Here is a 26776-nt window from a genome sequence, read left to right as displayed (position 1 = left end):
CGTGTGCTGCTATTTGACTTGGCATCTGCCCCATGTGTCATCACAAAATGTTTCATCATGGCAACTGCACACTTACGCAAACTTGGGGTGCACATATCCCCTACTTGGATGATTAGCTGGTGAGGAGCACATCTCTGGCAAGTAGCTCAGAATCATCTGGATGTTGGAGTTGCTAGAGTTAATAATCCAAATACAATTAGTCCCACTTGAGCCTGTCATCTCAATTGGAGTATATAGGAGCACTACTAGATATAATAGGCAATCTTTCCTCAGTAGAAAGGATTCAAATAAGTCAGCAGGCATTAACATGGGACATGTTGAGATTGTTGGGCCTCATGGCATCAACAGTGCTTGTTACTTCCTTGACATGTCTCCATATGAGGAAAGCCCAATGGACTCCTAGATCCCAGTGGCTTCAAGCCATTCAGGATCTCAGAGATAGCATGCACATCACTCATTCACTCAAGGATTCCCTGTCCTGGTGGTGAATCAATTCCAATCTGACCAGAGGCTTACACTTTCAAATTCTTCCAGTTGAAATTGTGCTGACTGTGGATGGAGAACTCACATAAATGGGCTCTGCACCTGTAACATGCTTTGCTCTGCTCAGGTAAAGCTTCATCAGATAAATCTCCTGGAGGTAAGGGTGGTTCAGTATGCTCTGAAAGCTTTCAGAGATTATTTAGCCAACAAAGTAATTCTGGCCCATGTGGACAATCAAGTAGCAATGTTTTACATCAACAAACAAGGGGAAATGTGATCTTATTTCCTATGTCAGGAGACTTTCTAGATGTGGAACTGAGCCATCTCCCATGGGTTGGTCCTCAGAGCCACATAGCTGGCAGGCAAGGAGAATGTTCTTGCAGACAGATTGTGTCCTGGAATACATGAATGATCACTGGTCAGGTGGGTAGCAAACCAGATATTGTGCAAGTGGAGCATGCCCATGGTAGATCTTATAGCAGGAAGATCCTTCTCATCTATTCCAGAAAGGAACTCAAGGCAAACTAGCATCGGATGCCTTTGTCCTACGTTGGAGCAAGGACCTGCTGTATGCGTATCTTTCGATTCTACTCATTGCAAGGACTTTGAAGCTCTGAGAAGATTGGAGAATCATGATCCTCATAGCCCCCTTTGATTGAGATCAATTTGGTTCCCACTCCTGAGAAAGATGCCCTTCAGGGTTCCGATCAGACTGGAGAATTCCTCAACTCTTATCACTCAGTAACGGGGGCAGTTGCAGCATCCCAGCATCAGATCCCTGGCTCCCACAGCCTGGATATTGAGAGGGTAACTTTTCAACTCCTGGATCTCTAAGTATGTCTCATATTCTTTTTACATTCAAGAAAAGACTCCGCTAAGAGGTTCCATGGGCTTTATGCAGGTTTGCCTTGTGTGAGCAAAAGACCTTAGACCTTTCTCTTGCTCTACACACAAACTGCTTGATTGCCTTCTACATTAAGAGCTGGGTCTCAAGACCAACTCTGTACGAGTTCCTCTTAGTGCAGTTGGTGCCTATCACTACCATTTATCTCTCTACAGCCTTTGGTTGTCCTATTCATGTGTGGCTTGCTTTGCTTGAACTCTCCTATTAGGCATCCTGCTGTGTCTTAGGACCTCCACATGATACTGACTGAGCTGATGAAAGCTCCCTTTGAATCGCTGCACTCTTCTGATCTGACGTTTATCACCTGGAAGGTCATGACTTTGGCACAGTCAGCAACCTCCAGGCTCATGTGACTTATCCACTTTATACCAAGTTTTATCATGAAAGGGTGGGTCTGTCCACGCATTCCTAAGCTTCTGTCTAAAGTAGTGTTGGAATTCCATCTGAACCAGTCAGTCATCCTTCATACATTTTTTTCTCCAAGCCAGATGTCCACCAAGGTGAGCAAGCACTGCAGAGTTTGGCCTGTAAAAGAGCCCTAGCCTTCTACCTGTAATAAACCGAAGCTCATATTTTCTAGTTGGCTAGCCAATTGTATTTCCTTCTGTTAAGCCCAGGTGGTCCTGAATCTGGTGGGTAATGTCAGGGCTCATAGTATTAAAGCCATGGCAGCTTTGGTTGCCCACCTTAGATTGGTCTCCATGGAGAAGATGTACAAAACTGCAGTGTAGAGTTCACATAAACTTTGCACTTTGGACAAGGACTCCCAACACAATGGTAGATTTGACCAGTCTATGCTGCAGAATCTCTTTGAGGTGTGGAAATCAACTTCATCCCTCCTAGGGCCTGTTTTTGTTCCAGCCTGCCTCTGTACATGGCAAATGTAAGTGGGGGGGGGGGGGGAGGCTTGGTTGCAACCACAAACTCCTTTTGTTGTTCCCTTTGGCGCTGTTTTGGTTTCCCCCCTTCTTTTTTTCATTCTTTGCAGTCTATAGCTATGGATTCCCCACTTGTGAGCACTGCCATCCTGCTTGTCCTCAGAGAAAACAGAGTTGCTTACCTATAATAGATCTTCTCAGAAGATAGCAGGATATCTATACTCACAAAGCCCACTCGATTCTCCAAAATGAAGCTAAAAAATTAGAATAAAGTAGCCCCTGCATAGACGCATGATATTATACCATGCCACACATGCCCAAAGTCCTACAAAATTTGATATAAAAGTTCCAGGGCTGGGCTCCATTTGATGATGTGAGAACTGACATCCTACTGTCTTTGGAGAGTACCTGTTACAGGTAACCAACTCTGCTTTACATCTGTTGCTGCAGTAACTAGAGTCATTTAATTGGGGAAATATTAATGCAACAGTGCCTTCACAAGCACACATGTATTTTCTTAATACTTTCTGGAGTGGGGTGGAGGTTCCTTTTTAAAAAAAAAAAATTTTTTAAATTCAAGAGTGCTTTACTTTTTTTTGGTCAGTCATGCTAATGTCTGGTACTGCACTCTTCTGATTCTACTTAGTGCACTTTAAATTTCCCCAGACTTCTCCCACTTCATCTTTGTTGTTTACATAAACGGGGCCTGATGTACTAAAGGGTTTTCCCCTTTTTTAATCCATGGGAAAATGCTTAGTATATGTGGCCCAAGTACAGATGTGATTATAATCTGCAGAGATCTGAGCCATGCACTGGGTGACCTTATTTAAATTGGGTCCAGAAAAATTATTCTTTAAAGTGTGTTTTCTACCAATTCTGAGAAACATGAAAACAAAAGAATTGGATTACTTGGGGATCAGGTTTACTAAATCTTCTTTCCATAATCACAAAATGGGAAAACCCCTTTAGTTCATCTGGTCCTTAAAAAGCTGGTGGATCACTGTATGCCTGCCTCAGAACTAAGTAAATAGGAACCATTACTGTTTTATCCTTCACATTTTACTGCCGGAGGCAGCAATAAGATACCTGAGCTCTCACAGGCATTTTTGAGTCTACAGAAAATAGACACCCATAATTCTGGGTCACTTAGATTATGACCAAGAGCTGGCTAGAAGTAGCTAAATTCTTGGACACCACTGAGGAAAAAAATATAAACTTGAACTAGACATATAGTTTATCTCCAGTAAGAATGACGGTAAGCCAAACCATATTACCTTTACTAATGGTTTTCTTCCATTCTGTGACTAAGGGAAAAGCATGTATAACATCTAACCCTGTGTGAGAAAATGTAGTGGGTTGCCTGTATAATGTTATACTTTTGTCTCTACATGCCTGAGATCTTTTCTCTGTGAACAGCAGCAACAAATTTGAGGCCTTAGGATGGTCCTTCCATGTTTTATATCAAAGCTCAATAGCAAAAAAAAAAAGATGAATAAATAAATAAAATTGCCAGTGCTGATGACATTTGCTGCATTTGTCAACAGCATTGGCAGAGCTGTTTTTGACCGTGTTTGTTAATGAAATGTAAAATGTTGATTGTCAAATATTAATGAAAAATTTAAAATGCTGGACATGCTGCCAAATTGGAAGCGTTTGGAGCTGTGCAGCCTGATACGCCGTGCTGCGTTCCACCAGCTTGCCAAGCAGAACATGACCCATGTCTCCACGGTAAGTTCAGCTCCTTTTGTAATAATTGGGATATGAACGTGCACTGGTTTCAGCTGGCTGGGTCCTGATCCCAAGTTATCGCTTTGTTGCAAGAATTGCTGGTTGGACGTACAGAGAACTCTTTTCAGAAACTACCTCAGGACCCAGTACTAAGGGGATCGTTTTGTTTTGTTTATTTTTTTAATTAATTTTTAGCTTTGTTGATCATGTTTCGTTTGCCACTGAGTTTTGATCCTTGTTACACACCAAATCGCCATTATTCTTGCAGGTCCAGTTCATGAAACCGTGTACGACTTCTGGAGAATGATTTGGCAAGAGCAGTCTGCCTGTATTGTGATGGTTACAAACTTAGTGGAAGTTGGACGGGTAAGTAATGTTTGTATTCACTTTATAATTTATTTGTGATGGTATATTGCAAGCAGTATGCGGGCCTTAGAACACAAGTGTAGAGTTTCTAAGAACCATTGTCCAAATCACTTCTAATGCCAGCTTATAATTATCAAAACTGACAAGAAAGCCCATCCCAACAGCCATAAGAACAAAGGAAGAACCAGTACTATCAATCTGCAACAAGCAAATATAGTTTGTCAAGTATTAAGCATTTTATCAGCGCATCATTTCAAGAGGGATTTTATCTTATCTCGTTTACCTTTAAATTTGTTAGGAGGTATGTATAGTACCAAACATTAAAAATCCAGATTTCCATAAAAATTCTTTGTATTGTCACAAGAAACTTACTTTTCCTCACTGTGACCGAAGTATACCAATCACTCCCTCATTCTGCCTTAAGGAGCCCAGTTCAGGCTTTTAACCCAGGTTTCCTTAAGGCAGAAGGCCGCAAGGGATTCTGGGTTGAAGGGAGGTTCCCTTCACCCTGCCATAAGAGCCCAGGCCTAGAGAGCTTGAGGAGGCTCCAGGGAGCTGGTAGGACTTCATGATACACTCAGACCGTGGCTATTTACCTCTTAGTTGTACCTGACACAAGATGAGCTACTCTTTTGATTCTTGTATCTTTGAAGCACTATAAATAAAAACCTGCTCCATGACTAAGCTGGTCCAGTCTCACTGTATTCCTAAACTAGTCCTATGACTGCAGCAGGCCTGAATACGCTACATGTGGTGTTAATTTGGGGATATTTTTTGCTTAAGCGCAAAGCACAAGTAAAAACCCTCATCCTCCAAGAAGAAAAAAAAAACTGCTTGTGGTTTTTTTTGGGGGGTTTTTTCTGGAGCCTTCTGACTTTAATTTCTACTACAGCAAGCCAAGGAGGCTATCCCCACCTGGGCAGACAGGGGTCAAGTAGTAAGTTAGGGCCAGACAGGCCAGCAGGTGTGTTTTGTTTTGTCCACCTTGTGTGAGTTAACCGTTTGGGAGCTGGCCCCAAAAAGAGATAAAATGGAGCAGGTAATACAGGCCCTGGCCACAAGACAGCAACAGCTGCAAAACATACAAACACAAAGATTCTGTTTGAATCTTGTAAACCGTTATGGCTATACCGAATGACCATATATAAAACTAAACAAATAAACAAATAGATAAGCAGCAGCAGCTACAAGACCAATTAACGCATCAAGGCACAGTCTTACCTCAGAAAGCTGAGACCCTGCAATCGGCTATGTCCAGAATACCTCAGGCACCTTCACCTTTGTATATCCTGTTTAAGATGAAGAGAGGAGAGGACCCAGAAGTCTTTATAAAGAACTTTGAATGGAACACCCGCCTCTCGGCCTGATTGGAGACCAACTGGACAACTTACTTGGCTAATTTGCTCACTGGCAAAAGTCAAGCGGCGTTCCAGACCTCAAATCCAGATGGGAGGACTTCCTATGAGGACATCAAGGCTGTCATACTACAGACAGCGGGGTACTCCCCAGAATACTATTTGGCAGCAATTCTAACTGGCAGCCCTGCAGCCCAGAAAGAGCTCCAGAAACCTCTTTCATCATTTGAAAGATGCAGGGTGGAACTGGCTCCAGCTAGAGGCAACGTCAGGACTGGAAGTGGCTCATCAAATACTCCTAGAGTAGTTCCTAGATGGCTTGGACTGGTTTATATGGAATTGGGTCTGCCGATACACCGGGCTCACCCGGGAAAGAGTCCTGGAAGTGGCGGAAGCCTTCCACAAGACACAGTCAATGCCTGCTGGCATAAGGGGCTTGGAGAGACAACCCTTAACAGTGCCCCGGTGTGGTACAGAAGAGAGAGTACCTCAGATAAGGGGGCTCAGCCTCCTTATCTGGGTTCCAGACGCCAGTTTCGTCCACATGTTTTAAATGTGGACAGAAAGGACACTTGGCAAGGCACTGTCAGTATGACCGAAGCAGACCTATGGACGTTAGCCTGATAACCCAGCCAACACTCTGAAGTAATGATGACTCGCAACCTGGGAAAAAAGGAATTGGAGAGGTGGGCTCAACCCCGAAATGGAGCATTGTAGACCCTCTCTTTTTGTGCCGTTTGTGCGGAGAGCAGGCATAAAAAAGACCACTCTCCATATAGGCAGTCAGATTCCAAAGAGTCTTTAAATGAACCATGTAGGGCAGACACTTAACCGGCCCCTTCAGGAGTGGGCTTTCTGTAAAACAGAAGGTCATTCAAAGGAAGAATGCCCCTGGCTTGAGGACCAGGAGTTAGAACACAAGTTAGTGGAACAACCTGGGAACGAGGAAAGAACGGGGACAGAGCCCCAGAATGTTAATGACATATAGGAAGATGCTTGGGATCACAAGTTGTCAAAACTCCAAAGCTGCAGTTTGTGGGGGGTCCCACGTGCACATCTTAAGGTCTTTATAACCCATGTGGAACTCGAGGAAGCCTCTAGCCAGGCCTTGGTGGATTCCGGCTGCAACAACAAGTTCGTTCACCAGGACTTAATATTTCAAGGATATATTAACGATAAGAAAATAGAGACAGTAACGTGTATACATGGGGACGAACAAAAGTATCCAACTTCCCATGTCCTCTTGACGTCTGCTCCAGAACAATCCATGTTGGAAGCAGCTGTCTTCTCCAAGCTTCCATACCCAGTAGTCCTGGATCAAGATTATCCCCATTTTGCAACCTTATGGAGACCACTAATGGGTGTTGGACAATACAGCCAGAGGAGGCAGGCACTTGAGACAGAGCTGGGGTGTTCCGGGCATGTCTGGATATTCGACCAGACATGGCCGAGTTCAGGGGGAGGATATGTGAAAGTGTACTAACAACTCCTTCATTCTACCTTAAGCAGCCCGGTTCAAGCTTTTAACCTAGGTCTCCTTAAGGCAGAAGGTTGCAAGGGATTCTGGGTGGATGGAGGTTCCCTTCACCCTGCCATAAGAGCCCAGGCCTAGAGAGCTTGAGGAGGCCCCAGGGAACTGATAGGACCTCACAATACACTTAGACCTTGGACGTTTACCTGTTAGTTGTGCCTAACGCAAAGTGAGCTACTCTTTTGATTCTTATCTCTTTGAAGAACTGTAAATAAATGCTTGCACCATAACTAAGCTGGTCCATTCTTATTGTATTCCTGAACTATTCCTGTGGCCTCAGCAGGCCTGAATGCACTACATTCACATAGAGCTTACTGGAGATTATCATACATGGGCATAGAAATTTGCAATCCTAGTAGGATGTACTACAAATATTAATACTACTACTACTAAAAATATATATAGCGCTACATAGTGTAGGCAGTACTATACAGACAAATAAGAGTCAGGCTCTGCTCTGTGGAGCTTACAGTCTAGTTGACAGACATCAAGGATTGATGAATACTGAGGAGCAAACATGGCTACATGGCTTCTGAAGTGTAGTCAATATATTAGGCCAATATTTTCTCTTTCTCTCTGTCTTCCCCTTCTCCTTCCCTTTCTTCAATTATCAGATGGCTAGTTTGCAGCGGAATTGGTAATCGAATAAGCATTAATCTACCTTATAAATGGCCTGTGACCGACGGCCCGCAAATGCGCAGTAGAGCGCAGCTCTACTGCGCATGTGCGGGCAAGGACGTCGGTCAGAAAAAAAAATGGCGGTGGGGCCGCAGGAGCGGGAGGAGAAGCAGCGGCGCCGCTGCTTCTCCTCCCGCTCCTGCCGGCAGATCTCGGGGGGGGGGGGGTGTCACTCCCGCGCCCCCCCCCGAGATCTGCCGGCAGGAGCGGGAGGAGAAGTAGCGGCACCGCGCGCGCGCGTGGTGCCGCTACTTCTCCTCCCCAGATCTGCCGGCAGATCTCGGGGGGGTCACTGCCGCGCGCGCGGGAGTGACCCCCCCCCCCCCCGAGATCTGCCGGCAGGAGCGGGAGGAGTTAATGGAGCCGGGTGAGGGTTGCGGGAAGTCGCGCTTACGGCGCCGGGAGGAAATGGAGGTGGGTGAAGGGAGGGACTGAGTGGGAGGGAGGGAGAGGGGGACTGAGTGGGAGGGAGGGAGAGGGGGGACTGAGTGAGTGGGAGGGAGGGGGGACTGAGTGGGAGGGAGAGGAGGGAGTGAGGGAGAGGGGGGACTGAGTGAGAGGAGAGGGAGGGTGGAGAGGAGTGGGTGGGGGAGGGGGGTGGTGAAGAGTGAGGGGAGAGAGAATGAGGGGGAGGTGAGAGACAGAGGGATGTAGCCCGTTTTAACGGGCTTTACAGCTTGTCTCTATATATAAAAGGCTTTTGTTGGTTGGTCACAGTGTCTTATCTGAGGCCACCAGGTGGCACCCTGGACAGTGGAAGTTGTACTGTGCAAAGTACTCCTGGGTGGAATTCTGTGCACAAAAACTTAAAATTCTGCAAACTTTATATTGGCCAAAATAACACAATTTACATGACAGCCTTTAATTAATTAATTACATTTTAAATTAATACAGAAAAACATTATTACTTAGAGATGCAGAATTTTTAAAATATTTTGAGCAGAATTTCCCTAGAAATTCACTGTAAGTGTCCCTTCCACTCGCTCTCCCTACTCCCCTGGCCACTTTGCGCCCTCAGGCCTCAACTCCTCCACCTGCCAGTATCTCTCCCCTCAACCTCTAGGCTCAACCCCTTCCACTCTACCGCCAGTTCCAGAGTTTGGCCCCATTCTCAGTACTGAGCCTCACACAAGCTCCCTCTGTCCCTCCCTCTCTCACACACACATGCTCCCTCTCTCTAGTACACATATACACACACTCATACAGGTTCCCTCACTCTCTTGCACACATACACATCCCCCTCAGACAGGGTCCCTCTCTCTTGCATACATACCCACACAAGCTCTCTTTCTCTCTCATACATACATCCTCACACAAGCTACCTATGTCTCTCTCTCGTGCAAACCCTTCACACATACATAATCCCGTCACACAGGCTAGCACCCTCACATACACAGGATCCCTTTTTCCTACACACCAGCTCCCAATTTCTCTCACACTTACATACTCCCTCACAATCTCTTCATATAGGCTCCCTCTCTAGCACCCACACCCAAGCACCCCCCCACACACACACACACACTCTCTCTCTGTAACCTCTCACCACCCCTGCTCTCTCTCTCACACCCTCCCCCTGCTGTCTCTCCCTCCTGCTCTTGCTCTCACACCCCTCCTCCCCTCTCTCATCTTCCCTTTCCCACTCTCACAACCCCTCCCTTCTCTCACACCCCTCTCACCTCCCCCTCCTCACACACACATACACACACACACACACACCCCTCTCTATCACATTCACTCTCACTAGGGCCTTCATCTTCACCATAAGTGGAGCAGGTGGGTGCCTTCATCTTTGCTGTGAATGGCGTGCCGGGGGCCACCTTCATCGGCGCGAATGGCGCATCGGGGGCTGCCTTCTTTGGCACGAACGGCGCGCCAAGGGCCGCCTTCTTCGGCGCAAACGTCGTGCTCCATTCGCGGCATGCCAGGGTCTCCTCTGACATTTTCTGCACAGAATTTGGCAATTCTGCGCAGGGGGTGGGAATTCTATACAAATTCTGTGCTCCACAGTAGCGCAGAATTCCCCCAGGACTAGCAAAGGCAATATGCTGAGTCTGCAAAGCCTTGTCTCTCTGGCAGCCACACAGGCCCTTCTCTTAATTTGTTAAAAAATGAAAAGAATATTTATCTTTTCCTCTTGTTTGGTTCTGAAAATTTGCATCAGATTTGAAAGACAACCTGAGCAACACTGGGTACTTTTTGCTCATATGCTCTGTCTGCAAAGCCTTTTCTCTCAGGCACACACACATGCACACACACATGCACACACGCTCCCCCAACACATATACACCCACACATCCACAAACACACACAGGCTCTCACGCTGTCTCTCTCACATAAACACACGACATCATCTTCGGGCACCACCAGACTCCGTCAGCCACCATGGGATGAGGTCCGTGGCGGCCCTCTCCTTTGACCACAGCAAGATGGGATCCCATGGTGTAACTCTCCTCCTTTGGCCACCGCAGGATGGGAACCACAGTGGCCATTTTGCAGACCACCTCTTCTGGTGTCGGGCAGCCCTGATTGTCTGAGCCTGAGTAGGTGGGCTATGGCCCACCCATGGCTACTCTACCACTGTGGGCTGTGAACTGGTTAAAAGACAAGAAACAGAGAGTAAGACTAAGTAACTGGTCAGTTTTCTCAGTGAAGAATGGTAAATAGTGCAGTGCTCCAGGGATCTATACTGGAAATGGTGTTTTTTAATCTTCTACAATAATTGCTATTTAGCATTTTCTAGAGTTGGGCAACAAGAAACATCTAATATACTGTCAGTATAGTTTATGGAGATGTTTTCTAAGTTTCCATAAGATTGCTGTTAATTATTTAACAAAATAAAACAATATTTATCTTTTTCAGTTTTGTTCGATGTTAAAATATATAGCTGTTATGGCTCAGACAGCCTGAGCAATGCCTGGCAAGTTTCACTAGTCTGTAATAAAACTGTTATTAGAGGGAAAATAAAACCACATAGAGCAAACCAGCTGCAGTTAGGGAAGGCAATAACTACTCCCTTATTTTTACTATTACTTTAGAAAACATTGCCACAGCTCTACAGTACCAGCATACCAGAGGAGTCACTATTAGTAAGTCTTGCCATGACACACTTTAACTGTGGCAGCCATAGAATTTGTTTGGGAGTGATGGGGAGAGGTAGGTAAGGAATAGAAGGCAGCATCAAAAAATGGGTTTTTAGGCAGGATTTGAAGATTGTTTCAGAAATTTGGTGAAGCCAGATAGAAGGCACAAAGCCAGGATTTGGTGATGAAGAAATGCACAAATTATAGCAATTTATGTGAGGAATGGAGTTCAGGAGGAGGAGAATAGGATGAAGAAGGTAAGGATAGGTAATGAGGAACAACTAAGTGAAAACATTTGAGTACAAGAAGTTTTAACCAAATATAAGAATTGCCATCAATCCCAGCATCCTGTCTCTTACAGTGGTCAATCCAGGTTCACTTGATCTAATTCCTGTTACTCACCATTTGGAATAGCAGTTGCTTTCTTTAATCTATCTGATTTGTGTTACGGACTCTTCCTCCAGGAACTTATCCAAACATCATTTTCCTGGCGTGTAGCCAGATGGACTCAGTACAAATGGGATAGTATCCGCGTGCTAGCAGTTGGAGACGGATCTGACGTCAGCACGGGGGCGTATATATCCCCACAGGAAGCGTAGCTATTCAGTAATTTCCGTCTCCAAAGCAGTTTGGAGTGCCTGCACACTAGTTGAGCGTGCTTTCCAAGACTACTTTAATTTTTCTCTTTTCTTCTCATTCTAGATTAGTTTTTCCTGTCTCTTCGACTTAGAGCCCCGCGCTCCTGCGGTAGATACCCACGGGTTCCTCCCCCAGCGAGCTCCCGGGGTGATTAACGTGCTCCCCCGGTGGGAAAGTCCTCTGTCCTGCCGAAGCGCGGCAGTGACACAGTCCCCGGACGCAGTCCGCGTGAGGTATTCGAGGCCCTCGGTCCCGGCGTGGACGAGGTAGCGGGTGCATTTCCTCAAATTGCGGTGGTGAGGTGATCCCTTCCCCCGCAGCCGGAGACCGCCTGTGTTCCAGCTGGGACGCGCCGAACCTGGTACGGAGTACGTCTCTTCCTACGGGTCTCGGAAGCGCAGAGGATCGGCGGCGTGGCACGCCGTGGAGGACGCCCTTGTAGGGCCTGGCTCAGGTACTCCGCGCCCGTAATAGGCGCGGCTCCTCCTTGACTTTGTTTCGGCATATTGCTGACCGCTTATTACTGAAAGCTTATTGAATGCCTATTAAGAGCATATTGCTGACCGCTTATTACTGAAAGCTTAGTGACTGTCTATTACGAGCATATTGCTGGCCGCTTATTACTGACAGCTTCTTGAATGCCTATTACAAGCATATTGCTGACTGCTTATTGCTGAATGCGTATTGAATGCCTCTTGCATGCATATTGCTGCCGCCTCTTCTTATTGCGCGCCTATTGCTATTAAGCGCCTATTGCTATTAAGCGCCTATTGCTATTGAGCGCCTATTGCTCTTAAGCGCCTATTGCTATTGAGAGCCTATTGCTATTAAGCGCCTATTGCTATTGAGAGCCTATTGCTATTGGGAGCCTATTGCTATTGGGAGCCTATTGCTATTGAGAGCCTATTGCTATTGAGAGCCTATTGCTATTGGGAGCCTATTGCTATTGGGAGCCTATTGCTATTGGGAGCCTATTGCTATTGAGAGCCTATTGCTATTAAGCGCCTATTGCTGCCGCATATTATTTGTGAGCACCTTTTGTTCAATGGATCAGAAAGCTGCGGAGTCTTCAGCAACGGCGCCCCCTGCTTCGGGCATTGCAGCCCTTGGCCTCTGCTCCGCATGCCACCTTAGGGCCACGCGCAGGGATGAGCCAGATTCTTTGTGTGCCCAATGTGAGGGGGCCCTGCGACCCTCGGGCCAGGACCTGTCTCAACCACGATTTGTGGACAGTTCCCCAGGGGCTACCCCGGAGTTAGGGGGCAGTCTCGACCAATCCGGCGTCCCGGGGGAGCTTGTACCCCGGCGCTTAGAGGCTGCTTCCATTTCCTGGGTGGATCTCTTTAAGGGAATTCATGCTTTTGTTCAGATGCAAACGGCTGCTCATCCAGGCCCTACGGTTCCTGTAGTTCCTGCGGTGGCTGCGCCTGCGGCGGCTGCTCCAGTGGCAGCTCCTGCGGATCCTGTTCCTGGGCCTTCACAACCTTATCGCGAGCGGGACTTCCCACCGATGGATAGCCCAGATCAGTCAGACCAGGAGGTCTCGCAGGACGAGTCCGAACTCCCGGACGAGGGGGACCTCCCTCCAGGGACTGAGCCATATCGAACCATGAGGCGGTTCTTCCCTAAGGAGGATCTCTCCGACCTGGTGTCTGTGTCTGGCGGAATTGGATATTACAGGTCCCAGCGCTTCGATACCTTCTGCGCAGAACCCCCTACTGGAAGGTCTTCGTCCTACGGCCCGCCATTTTCCATTCTTACAGGCGGCGCAACAACTGATTGATTTAGAATGGGCGGCTCCAGCGGCTGCCTTCAAAGGGGGTCGGGCTCTGACGAGCATGTACCCATTGGCGCCGGCTATCCAGGATCTGCTGGCGTGCCCTCAGGTGGACGCCTTGATTAGCGCGGTGGTCAAGCGCACTACCATTCCAGTTGAAGGGGGGACGGCCCTCAGGGAGCCGCATGATCGACGACTGGACGCCATTCTGCGTCAGGCCTTTGAGGTGGCGGCTTTATCTTTACGGATCGCCACCTGCTGCACGGTGGTGACGCGTGCCTGTTTGTCACAGGTTAGGAACAACGCTCCAGCGGCGGACATGGAATCTGCTCTTTCGTTCCTTACGGATGCGGCATCTGACCTGGTACGGACAACCGCTAAAGGGACTTCATCCTCCGTAGCGGCCAGGAGGCAGCTCTGGATCCGAAGATGGTTGGCTGATGCGCCTTCTAAAACCCGCCTCACCAGATTGCCCTTCAAGGGCTCCTTTCTATTTGGCAGCGACCTTGATAAACTGGCCAGTGCATGGGGCGCCTCTCCAGTGCCCAGATTGCCGGAAGATCGGTTCCGAAGGGGCCAGCGCGCCTTTCCAAGGCCCTCCAGGGGCAGGAGTTCCCAGCGTTTCGTTCCTTACAGGGGTCGTTACCAGGCACCACGTCCTCCTGCCGGGAATCAGTCCTTTCGGACCAAGCAGCGCAGGAGGGGAGCGGGCCCGGGTTCAGGTCCCGGCCGCGCCTCCCAATGAGAATCCGCCGATTCATCTGGGGGACGGAGCCATAGGGGGCAGGTTGACCCTCTTCTACCCCAGATGGGTCGAGATTACATCGGACCAGTGGGTTCTCGCCGTTATCCGGGAGGGATATTATCTGGACTTTCATCATCTCCCTCCGGACAAGTTTGTGGAATCTTCATGTCCCGCACACAAGAAGACAGCATTGGAAGCTACCCTGGCAAGACTCATGTCCTTGAAAGCCATCATCCCAGTACCTGCCTGGGAAGTGAATTCTGGCCATTATTCCATCTATTTCATTGTACCCAAGAAAGGGGGTACCTTTCGGCCCGTCCTGGACCTCAAGTCAGTCAATCGCTACTTACGGGTCCCGCGGTTTCGCATGGAAACTCTACGCTCCATCAAGGCCGCAGTACAGCCAGGGGAATTCCTCACGGCATTAGACCTGTCAGAGGCATACCTGCATATCCCGATCCATCCGGATCATCAGCGCTACCTACGCTTCAAGGTTCTAGGCCGCCATTTCCAGTTTCGGGCCCTGCCCTTTGGGTTGGCGACATCGCCACGGACATTCACCAAGGTGGTGGTAGTAGTAGCGGCGGCGCTCAGGCGGGAAGGAATTCTGGTCCATCCCTACCTAGACGACTGGCTGATCAGGGCGAAGTCTCGAGAGGAGAGCCTTCGGACCACCGACAGAGTGATAGCCCTTCTGGAAAGCCTGGGCTGGGTTATCAACCTCGGCAAGAGCTGCCTACAGCCTTCCCAGTCCCTGGAATACCTGGGAGTACAGTTCGACACCCGGGCAGACACGGTCAGTCTCACCGCCAAGAGGACGTTGAACCTTCAGCAGCATATCCGGTCTTTGATGGGAGCCAGTCGACCCACCGCCTGGGATTATCTCTAGGTTCTTGGTCTCATGGCATCCACCCTGGAAGTGGTGCCCTGGGCGAGGGCCCATATGAGGCCTCTCCAACACGCCCTGCTCTCTCGCTGGAGTCCCCATCTGCGGACCTACTCCGCGCACCTACCTCTACCTGCCCGAGTGCGCACCCAGTTACGGTGGTGGTTGCAGTCCAACCACATGAGCAGGGGATCGAAGATGTCCTCACCCACGTGGATTGTGCTCACCACGGATGCCAGCCTAAGCGGCTGGGGCGCACACTGCGAAGAACTCACCGCACAAGGGCGGTGGAACAAGGAAGAGGCGGCGTGGAACATCAACCGTCTAGAGGCCCGGGCTGTCCGATTGGCCTGCCTTCAATTTGCCCACAGACTGCGGAACAGGGCGGTCAGAGTGATGTCCGACAACGCCACCACGGTGGCATACCTCAATCGTCAGGGCGGAACCAGAAGCCGACAGGTGTCTCTGGAGATCGCCCCTCTGATGACTTGGGCGGAGGTGAATCTTCAGGACATCTCCACCGTCCACATCGCCGGGAAGGACAATACCACAGCAGACTTCCTCAGCAGGGAACGCCTAAACCCGGGAGAGTGGCAGCTCTCACCCACGGCCTTCCAGATGATTGTGGATCATTGGGGTTTCCAGCCATGGATCTCCTGGCAGAACGGGTCCAATGCTCAAGTACCCAGATTCTTCAGCCGCAAGCGCGACCCGTGCTCACACGGAATCGATGCCCTGGTTCAGCCGTGGCCTCCAGGGACTCTACTGTACGCCTTTCCTCCGTGGCCTCTGATAGGCGCTGTCATCCGCAAGATTCGGAGGCACCAGGGCCTAGTCCTTCTAGTGGCGCCAGACTGGCCAAGACGACCCTGGTATGCAGACATGAGAAAACTACTGGCAGGGAAAGCCCCTTCCCCTGCCTCCTCTTCGGACCTTCTACATCAAGGTCCCATTCTTCACGAGGATCCGGCTCAATTCTCTCTTACGGTATGGCCCTTGAGAGGGCTAGATTGAAGAAGAGGGGTTACTCGGAGCCCGTGATTGATACCCTCCTCCGTGCTCGCAAGTTTTCCACATCCCCTCACATACATCAGGATCTGGAGAGTATTTGAAGCCTGGTGCGACTCGCATGGCACCAATCCACATGCAACCACGATCTCTATTGTGTGTGGATTTCCTGCAGGATGGCCTTCAGAAGGGTCTCTCCCTCAGCTCCATCAAAGTTCAGGTGGCTGCGCTGTCTTGTTATGGTCCCAGGAGGGCTGGCAAGACCATCGCTAAGCACCAGGATGTTTCTCGCTTCCTGCAGGGGGTCAAGCTATTCGTCCGCCACTGAAGTGGCCTGTGCCTTTGTGGAACCTCAACCTTGTTTTGGATTTCCTTGGCGGGATCCACCTTTCGACCCCTTCGGGGCCTGTCTCTTCGTTCCCTCACTTTGAAGATGGGTATTCTTGCTGGCTGTATGTTTCAGCCCGCCGCATCTCAGAGCTACAAGCATTGTCCTGCCGGGATCCATTTCTCAGGATCACTCCAGAGGCTATCCATCTTCGTACGGTTCCCTCCTTTCTACCTAGGTGGTTCATCACGGTTTTCATCTTAATCAGACACATAACCTTGCCTACCACGGCGGGGCTGAGGAAATCTGAAGAAGGGCGTTTATTGCGCCATCTCGACATGGCAGATTGCTGCCCAGATATTTGGAACTTACACAAGAACCTACGAAAGAACGGACCATCTGTTCGTCCTGCACAGCGGGAAGAAACAAGGTGAAGCGGCCTCTCGGCCCACCATCTGCCCCGCTGGATCAAGGAAGTTATCCTGGCAGCTTACGTAGAGGCTGGAAAAACCCCGCCTCTACATGTCAAGGCTCATTCTACCCGAGCTCAAGCAGCATCCTGGGCGAATCCAGGATGCTATCGCCTGCGGAATCTGTAAAGCGGCGACATGGTCCTCCCTCCATACCTTTTCCAGATTCTACCGCCTGGATGTCCAGGCCAGGGAGGACTCAGCATTTGCCAGGGCGGTGTTACATGGGCCTCAGGCAGCCTCCCGCCCAGGTGGGGAGTAAAGCTTTGGTACATCCCATTTGTACTGAGTCCATCTGGCTACACGCCAGGAAATGTTGGGATTACTACCTGATAATCCCCTTTTCCTTAGTGTAGATAGATGGACTCAGCATCCCGCCCAGCTGCCTGCGTACATGGGTATCACCGATTCCAGGTAAGCCATGTCATCTGTTTCCATGAGAGCGTACACTCTACCAGGTGTCCACGCCTTTCGGTTGGGAATGCTGGCGGTCTCCAGCTACTATCAATCGGTCAGGGGAATCCTGTTTCACTTTTTAACTGTGCGTCAGTACACTATAACAGCTTTTGCAAGGAAGATTACTGAATAGCTACGCTTCCTGTGGGGATATATACGCCCCCGTGCTGTCAGATCCGTCTCCAACTGCTAGCACGCGGATACTATCCCATTTGTACTGAGTCCATCTGTCTACACTAAGGAAAAGGGGATTATCAGGTAGTAATCCCAACATTAAACTCTACTGTGCTAGTCGCCTTGATCATGTCCTCTGTCAACAGATTCCACAGCTTGATAGTATGCTGAATGAAAAAGTATTTTCTACAATTTGTTTTAAATCTACTGTTAGTTTCATGAGTGTCCTCTTTGTTTTAGTATTTGAAAGGGTAAATAACCATCCTTTATTTACCCTATCCTACTCATGATTTTATAAATGTCTATAAATTCCCTCTCAGCCGTCTTTCCAAGCTGAAGAGCCCTAGCGTGCATAGCCTTTCATCATAAGAGAAATATTCCATCTCCTTTTATCATTTTTTGAACTTCTCTGCACTTCTTCTAGTTTTGCTATATCTTTCTTGAGACAGGGCAACCAGAACTGTACACAATATTCAAGTTCCATTTGCACCATGGCTCAATATAGAGGCAATATGATATTTTTCATTTTGTTTTCCATTTCTTTTTGGATCATTCCTAAGACTTTGCTTTTTTGACCACTGCCACGTACTTAGCCGAGGATTCCAACATATTGTCCACAAGGTCTCCAAGGTCGTTTTTCTAGGTAATGACTCCCAATACAGAACCCAGTATTGTGTACCTGTAGTTGGAATTATTTTTCCCTATGTGCATCACTTTGCACTTTTCTATTGTACATTACATTTCATCTGCCATTCAGTTGCCAAGTCTCCTAGTCTTACTAAAATAGTCAGTGGTCTTCATTCTAAAGCATATGGGGATAGACTTAAAGATCTAAATATGTATGTTCTAGAGAAAAGGCGAAATAAGAGAGATATGATAGAAGCATTTGAATATCTCAAAGGTTTCCATGGTAAGGAGGCTCTAGAATGAGGGGTCATGGGATGAGATTAAAAGGATGTAGACTCTGGCATAATCTTCTGAAATATGTCTTTACAGAGAGGATAGTGAATGCATGGCTTGGCCTCCCACTGGAAGTAGTGGAGAAAAAACTGTATCTGCGTTCAAGAAGCATGGGATAAATATAGGCAATTTCTGAGGGAATGATGAGAATTGTAAAGCAAATTAGTTGGGTGGATGGGCAGACTAGATAAGCCATATGGTCTTTTTCTGCCATCATATTTCTGTGTTGCTAAGGTCCTTCTGCAGTTCCTCGCAATCTGCTGATTTAACAAATTTGGCTAATTTTGTGTCATGTGCAAATTTGATCACTGCTTTAGTCATTTCTTTTTCCAGATCATATATGAATGTCTAATGGCTCACCATTGCTCAAGTTGTCTGATCCACAAACAGCTATAAATTTTAAAATCAAACAAAAGTGAAAATGATCTAGTTTATGGAGAGGTTCCCTAAGTTTCTATATGCTTGCTGTTAATTACTTAACAAAATAAAGCAATATTTATCGATTTCATTTTTGTTTAATTTTAAAATTTATGGCCATCATGGATCAGACAACCCGAGCAACACCGAGCAGTTTTTGCTAGAACTTACTGGCTACTAGCAAGTTATGTTACGGGCATACCAAATTATGACCAGCAGTCTGTTTTAATTAATTTTCTATATTTTCTCCCCATATTTGTGGTTAACAGGATAGTTGTTTATATTTTCCTTATTGTAAATTCTTTCTCCTAGGACAAGCAGGATGATAGTCCTCACACATGGGTGACATCATCTCATAGAGCCCAGCCCGGAAAACTGTCCATGTGGGGTCCCTCTTCAGTCTCTTCTTTTCCGCAGAGCTTCCATCTCGCGGTTGTGGAGCTCATGCTCTTTTTTTTTTTCTTCGGAAAACGTTTTTTCTTGCGCCAGGTCACTCTCCATTCCTCCTGGCTTTAGTTAGCTGGTGGCGTTTTTGCCTTCTGTGCAGTCGATTCCCAATAGCACTGTCTCTTGGTGTCCACCAGTCATAGACTGCTTGATGGCCATTTTTTTGTCATGGTATTATCAGGTTTTCGGCGATGCCCCCAGTGCCCTCGGACTATGTCCCTCACGGTCCCGCATTAAGTGTGTGTCCTTTCCTTGAGGGTATTGCACAGCGTTCGGGGCTGTTGTATTTGTGATCAGATGACCCCCCAAGGACCGGTGCACCCGCCTGGACAAAGATGCTTTCGGGTCCAGGAAATTCAAACCCTTGACACCAGTATCAGGAGCATTGACACCGAAGAAGCAAGGGGAACAAGTGCGCACTGATCCCTCATTGTCCACCTCTCCTCCGCAGCCTCCGGTGAAGAGGGTGCCGGAGATTGGCCTTCATCGGTCTCTGCTTGCTCGAGGACTTGAGGATTGTCTCCTTCACCCTCTGTCCCAGGGAAAGACTGGGCTGAGCACTGTGAGAAATCCCCGAAACATCGCCACCGGTCTCAGTCTTCGCACGGTGCTGGGCTCGGGTTGGCACCGGCTTTTGCTGTGATGCCCCCAAAGCAACCCCGCGGAGAGGAGGTATCACCCTCCATCGATGCCAGGTGTCCAGGGCATTCCCCAGCGATTCCAGTGCCAGGTACCGATTCCCTTCAGGGCCCCAAGGGGGATCTGGCTACGTCTCCTCCTCCTCAGGCTATCCTGTTATTGGCGGCCTTCGAGGAGGAGCTTGAACGCAGGATGTAATTGGCAGTTATTCGAGCTTGCAGGACATAGAGCCATTGGCCCCGCCAGTGTCTCCACTGATGCCGGAGCCTGTGCCCTCGATGTTGGCACCGCTGCTGGAGTGCCTCAATGTTCTGCTCAGTGGTCTCCCCATGCAACCAGTGGCCAGTTGCCATTGATGCCCCAGCGGCTACCAATGCTGCCTTCTCCTCCCGATGCTATCCCCTTTGGGGGGTCCTCTGAGGAGGAGGGGCCTTTGAAACCGGAGGGGCTGTCAAGGCCCTCGGTTCCGTGGCTATCATTGTCCAGTCCGGCTCAGAGTCCTTAGAGGCCACCGGTGCCCAAGCCATTGGGCCTGGGAAGGTCCTCCCCATGGGCTTCTCCGGGCTATCTTAGTGATGATATCGCCCCTTATGACCCGTGGGGAGAGGATACCTCAAGTCTTCTTCCAATAACTGAGGACCTTCCCTCAGACCTGTCTCCTCTTACGGAGGAAGATGCCAGACACAAGATGCTGAAGGTTCTCCAGTTTGTAGATGCCCCAAAGCAGGTGGTGGCAGTTCCCATACATGAGATTTTGAAAGAGTTGCTCCTTTGAATTTGGGAACACCCCGTCACCGTGCCTACGGTGAACAGGAAGGCCGATGCAGTGTACTTAGTCCAGCATACTATGGGCTTTGAGAAGCATCAACTCCCACGCCAGTCTGTTGTAGTGGAGTCCGCCCTTAAGCGAGCCAAGCGCTCTCGCATTCATGCTACCACCCCTCCGTGACGGGAATACAGGGCACTGGATGCATTGGGTGGGAAGGAGGGCGCCATGTTGGTTGCCCGGATTGCTTCCTACTAGCTTTATATGACATGGTATTCTCGGATCCAGGAGCTGTCCAAGTGCCTGCCTCAGCAGCAGCAGGACGCTTTTTCAGTGATCTTCCAGCAGGGTCTGGAATGTGGCAAGCATGAGGTTTTTGTTCCACATGATGATTTTGAGATGGCAGCGAGGGTGGTGGCTGCGGTGATTGGTGCCCGCTGGATGGCCTGGCTTTGGGCCTCTGATCTCCGCCCAGAGGTGCAGGAAAGGCTTGCAGACCTGCCCTGTACTGGCAACAACTTATTTGGTGACAAGGTAAGGGATGCTGTGGTTCATTTAAAGGATCATCATGAGACCCTGCAGTATCTATCGGCTAGTACATCGGACCTGCCATCCTCAGCCAGGAAGTCCTCACGTGAGGGCCTTCTACCACCATAGGAAATACTGCCCTGAAACGTCTTGTAGCTGGGCCCAACGAGTAGGCTCTAGGAGATGTTCTAGACAGCAGCGGATCCCCAGACCTCAGCTGATGCCCCAGACCAGCCCCGCTATGGAGTTTTGACTGGCTGTGAGAGAGCATAAGCCAATCACCTGTACCCTCTATGCAGAACCCTCTGGTCAGTGGCCAGTTACGGTTCTTTTTGGATGTTGGCCCAGCATTACATTGGACCAGTGGGTTTTGTCCACCGTGCATCAAGGATACCTGCTGAACTTCCTGTTTGTCCCTCTGGACTCTCCCCCATGCTTCTCTTGGGGTCAGCCTTGTATCAGGAAATACTGTTGGCAGAGCTCACCACCTTAGTAAGGGCCATGGCCGAGAAGCCCATTCCGCTGTGACAGCGGGGGCAGGGGTTCTACTCTAGATATTTCCTGGTTCCGAAGAGAACAGGGGGACTCCGTCCCATTCGAGACTTGAGAACCTTGAACAAGTTTCTAAAAAGAGAAAAATTAAAGATGGTCTCTCTGGGCACCCTGATTCCCCTCCTACAAAGAGGAGATTGGCTTTGCTCCCTCGATCTGAAAGCACCTGCACCCACATCGAGATCTTCCAAGGTCTCAGGAATTATCTGTGGTTTGTGGTGGGCGAACAACATTTTTAGTACAGGTTGTTGCCATTCAGCTGGGCCTTGCCCCCCCCCCCCAGGTGTCTTCACTAAGTGCCTGGCCATAGTCGGGACATACTTCCACAGATTGGAGTGCATGTGTTCCCCTACCTGGACGATTGGCTCATCAAGAGCTCCACCCAGGAGGGAGCGGTACAGTCTCTGCACTTGACCGTTCAGTTGCATCTTGACCCATTGCCTCAGTTGAACTTCATTGGTGCCAGGTTGGACATGGCTCAAGCCCGCACGTATCTTCCCCACGGACAGGCGCTCATGTTGGTGTTCATTAAGGGAGTTGTTCATCAGAACCTGCAGATTTCAGTTCACCGCATGTTGCGACTCTTGGAACGCATGGCCGTGACCATCCATGTTACTTCCTTAGCTCGCTTGCATATGCGCAAAGCTCAATGGACCTTGCGGTCCCAGTGGCGGCAGGCCACCTCTGACCTTCACATCCGCATTACTCCACCTCTTCGGGACTTATCTTGGTGGGAGAGTCTGGCCAACTTGGAACAGGAGATGCGTTTTCAAAATCCCACTACCCAGATTGTGTTCAATACGGATGCATCCAAATTGGGGTGGGGTGCCCATGTGGAGGGGTTTTGCACCCAGGGCATGTGGTCCACCCAGGAAGCTCAGTGTCAGATCAACTTCCTGGATCTTCGCCCAATCTGGTATGCACTCTGCGCATTCAGGGATCGGCTGAGCAGCAAAGTGGTTCTGATCCAGACCAACAACCAGGTGGCAGTGTGGTACATCAACAAACAGGAAGGTACAAGGTCATTCCTCCTGTGCCAAGAAGCTGTTCAGATCTGGTCCTGGGTTCTGTTGCAGGGTATGGTGCTCCGAGCCATGTACCTGGCTGGGACAGAGAATGTGATGGCAGACAGGCTGAGTCGAGCATTCTGATTCCAGGAGCGGTCCCTGAATCAGGAAGTGGCGGATCGGATCTTCTGCTTCTGGGGGACCCCGGATGTAGATCTGTTTGCATCCCCCTGCAACAGGAAGGTGGGTCATTTCTACTCTCTGTACAGGTTGGAAGGCAAACCAGCCTCAGATGCCTTTGCCCACCATTGGGGCAAGGGCTTTCTGCACGTGTGTCCTCCGCTTCCCCTGGTGAATGAAGACTCTCCTAAACCTTCAACAGGACGGGGGAACTATGATCCTCATAGCCCCTCATTGGCCGAGGCTTTTCTGGTTCCTACTCTTGTGAGATCTCGCCCTCCGGAAACCGATCAGTCTGATGACCTCCCCAGACCTCATCACGCAGGATTGAGGAGATGCTGCACCCTTTCAACCTCCGGGCTTTGTCCCTGATGGCCTGGATGTTGAGAGGTTGATTCTGCAGCCCCTCTAAGAATATAAGAACATGCTATACTGGGTCAGACCAAGGGTCCATCAAGCCCAGCATCCTGTTTCCAACAATGGCCAATCCAGGCCACAAGAACCTGGCAAGTACCCAAACACTGTCTATTCCATGCTACTGTTGCTAGTAATAGCAGTGGCTATTTTCTAAGTCAACTCAATTAATAGCAGGTAATGGACTTCTTCACCAAGAACGTATCCAATTCTTTTTTTAAACCAGCTACACCAACTGCACTAACCACATCCTCTGGCAACAAATTGCAGAGTTTAATTGTGCGTTGAGTGAAAGAAATTTCTCCAATTAGTTTCAAATGTGCCACATGCTAACTTCATGGAGTGCACCCTAGTCCTTCTACCATCCGAAAGAGTAAACAACTGTTTCACATTAACCCGTTCTAGACCTCTCATGATTTTAAACACCTCTATCATATCTCCCCTCAGCCGTCTCTTCTCCAAGCTGAAAAGTCCTAACCTCTTTAGTCTTTCCTCGTAGGGGAGCTGTTCCATTCCTTTTATCATTTTGGTCGCCCTTCTCTGTACCTTCTCCATCGCAACTATATCTTTTTTGAGATGCGACAACCAGAATTCTTCACAGTATTCAAGGTGCGGTCTCACCATGGAGCGATACAGAGGCATTATGACACTTTCCGTTTTATTCACCATTCCCTTTCTAATAATTCCCAACATTCTGTTTGCTTTCTTGACTGCCGCAGCACACTGAACCGATGATTTCAATATGTTATCCACTATGTCACCCAGATCTCTTTCTTGGGTGGTAGCTCTTAATATGGAACCCAACATTGTGTAACTATAGCGTGGGTTATTTTTCCGTATATGCATCACCTTGCACTTATCTACATTAAATTTCATCTGTCATTTGGATGCCCAATTTTCCAGTCTCAGAAGGTCTTCCTGCAATTTATCACAATCTGCTTGTGATTTAACTACTCTGAATAATTTTGTATCATCTGCAAATTTGATTACCTCACTTGGCATATTTCTTTCCAGATCATTTATAAATACATTGAAAAGTATGGGTCCCAATACAGATGCCTGAGGCACTCCACTGCCCACTCCCTTTCACTGAGACAATTGTCTATTTAATCCTACTCTGTTTCCTGGCTTTTAACCAGTTTGTAATCCACGAAAGGACATCGCCTCCTATCCCATGACTTTTTAGTTTTCTTAGAAGGCTCTCATGGGGAACTTTGTCAAACGCCTTCTGAAAATCCAAATACACTACATCTACCGGTTCACCTTTATCCACATGTTTATTAACCCCTTCAAAAAAATGAAGCAGATTTGTTAGGCAAGACTTCCCTTGGGTAAATCCATGTTAACTGTGTTCCATTAAACCATGTCTTTCTATATGCTCTACGATTTTGATCTTGAGAATAGTTTCCACTATATTTCCTGGCACTGAATTCCGGCTCACTGGTCTATAGTTACCCGGATCGCCCTTGGAGCCTTTTCTAAATATTGGGGTTACATTGGCCACCCTCCAGTCTTCAGGTACAATGGATGATTTTAATGATAGGTTGCAGATATGATGGGTGATGGGTGCAGACATGCTCTTTTGCTCCTGCTAAAGGCAAGAAAGGAAGGGTAGCAATACTAATAAGCAAAGACACAGATTTTGAGATAGTAAAAGAAATACAAGATCTGGATGGTTGCTACCTTATTGTACAAGGCCAGCTAGAAGGGAACCCCCTTACTATATGTAACGATTATGCTCCCAATGCCCCAGATCCTATTTTTACCAACTAGTTATATCCCTTTTGCTTACCCACATGCAAAGTTTCTCTATTGGTACTAAGGGACTTCAACAGCACCCAGGATCCCACGCTGGATAAATCACAACTCCCCATGGGCTACAAACAACCCCTGATGTCCGGGGTTCATTACTTAACCAAACACTTCCAACTATTAGACATATGGCAAGTACTTCACCCAGAAGTGAGAGAATACACCTATGTCTCTCGGGCTCATGCAAATCACCTGGACCGGATGGTATGCATCCTAGGCTACAGAAGGAACTCAAAAATGAAATTTCTGATCTATTAGTTAAAATTTGTAACCTATCATTAAAATCATCCATTGTACATGAAGACTGGAGGGTGGCCAATGTAACCCCAATATTTAAAAAAGGCTCCAGGGGCGATCCGGGTAACTATAGACCAGTGAGCCTGACTTCAGTGCCAGGAAAAATAGTGGAAACTATTCTCAAGATCAAAATCGTAGAGCATATAGAAAGACATGGTTTAATGGAACACAGTCAACATGGATTTACGTAAGGGAAGTCTTGCCTAACAAATCTGCTTCATTTTTTTGAAGGGGTTAGTAAACATGTGGATAAAGGTGAACCGGTAGATGTAGTGTATTTGGATTTTCAGAAGGCGTTTGACAAAGTCCCTCATGAGAGGCTTCTAAGAAAAATAAAAAGTCATGGGATAGGAGGCAATGTCCTTTCGTGGATTACAAACTGGTTAAAAGACAGGAAACAGAGAGTAGGATTAAATGGTCAATTTTCTCAGTGGAAAAGGGTAAACAGTGGAGTGCCTCAGGGATCTGTCCTTGGACGGTGCTTTTCAATATATATATATAAATGATCTGGAAAGGAATACGACGAGTGAGGTTATCAAATTTGCAGATGATACAAAATTATTCAGAGTAGTTAAATCACAAGCGGATTGTGATACATTACAGGAGGACCTTGCAAGACTGGAAGATTGGGCATCCAAATGGCAGATGAAATTTAATGTGGACAAGTACAAGGTGTTGCATATAGGGAAAGATAACTCTTGCTGTAGTTACACAATGGTAGGTTCCATATTAGGAACTACAACCCAGGAAAAAGATTTAGGCATCATAGTGGATAATACTTTAAAATCGTCGGCTCAGTGTCCTGCAGCAGTCAAAAAAGCAAACAGAATGTTAGGAATTATTAGGAAAGGAATGGTTAATAAAACTGAAAATGTCATAATGCCTCTATATCGCTCCATGGTGAGACTGCACCTTGAATACTGTGTACAATTATGGTCGTCACATTTCAAAAAAGATATAGTTGCGATGGAGAAGGTACAGAGAAGGGCAACCAAAATGATAAAGGGGATAGAACAGCTCCCCTGTGAGGAAAGGCTGAAGAGCTTAGGGCTGTTCAGCTTGGAGAAGAGACGGCTGAGGGGGGATATGATAGAGGTCTTTAAAATCATGAGATGTCTTGATCGAGTATATTTGAATCTGTTGTTTGCACTTTTGAATAATAGAAGGACTAGGGGGCATTCCATTAAGTTAGCAAGTAGCACATTTGAAGACTAATCAGAGAAAATTCTTTTTCACTCAACGCACAATAAAGCGCTGGAATTTGTTGCCAG

At 48.1% G+C, this 26776-nt stretch overlaps 1 protein-coding gene across 4 annotated transcripts in view; it reads left to right on the top strand.

Annotated features, from left to right (window-relative positions):
• The window catches only part of PTPRK (protein tyrosine phosphatase receptor type K), a 1381492-nt gene that overhangs the window by 1264840 nt on the left and 89876 nt on the right, over positions 1–26776 (top strand). For all 4 annotated transcript variants that reach the window (XM_029594541.1, XM_029594542.1, XM_029594544.1 and 1 more), the window contains one exon: positions 4262–4359. In XM_029594541.1, the coding sequence (XP_029450401.1) occupies positions 4262–4359 (98 nt within the window). The remainder of the gene's footprint in view (positions 1–4261; positions 4360–26776) is intronic.

This window comes from Rhinatrema bivittatum, chromosome 3 (genome assembly GCF_901001135.1).
Source record: "Rhinatrema bivittatum chromosome 3, aRhiBiv1.1, whole genome shotgun sequence".
NCBI classification, from domain to species: Eukaryota; Metazoa; Chordata; class Amphibia; order Gymnophiona; family Rhinatrematidae; genus Rhinatrema; species Rhinatrema bivittatum.
Note: the sequence above shows the minus strand (reverse complement) of the source record. Positions and strands in the feature narration are given on the sequence as shown.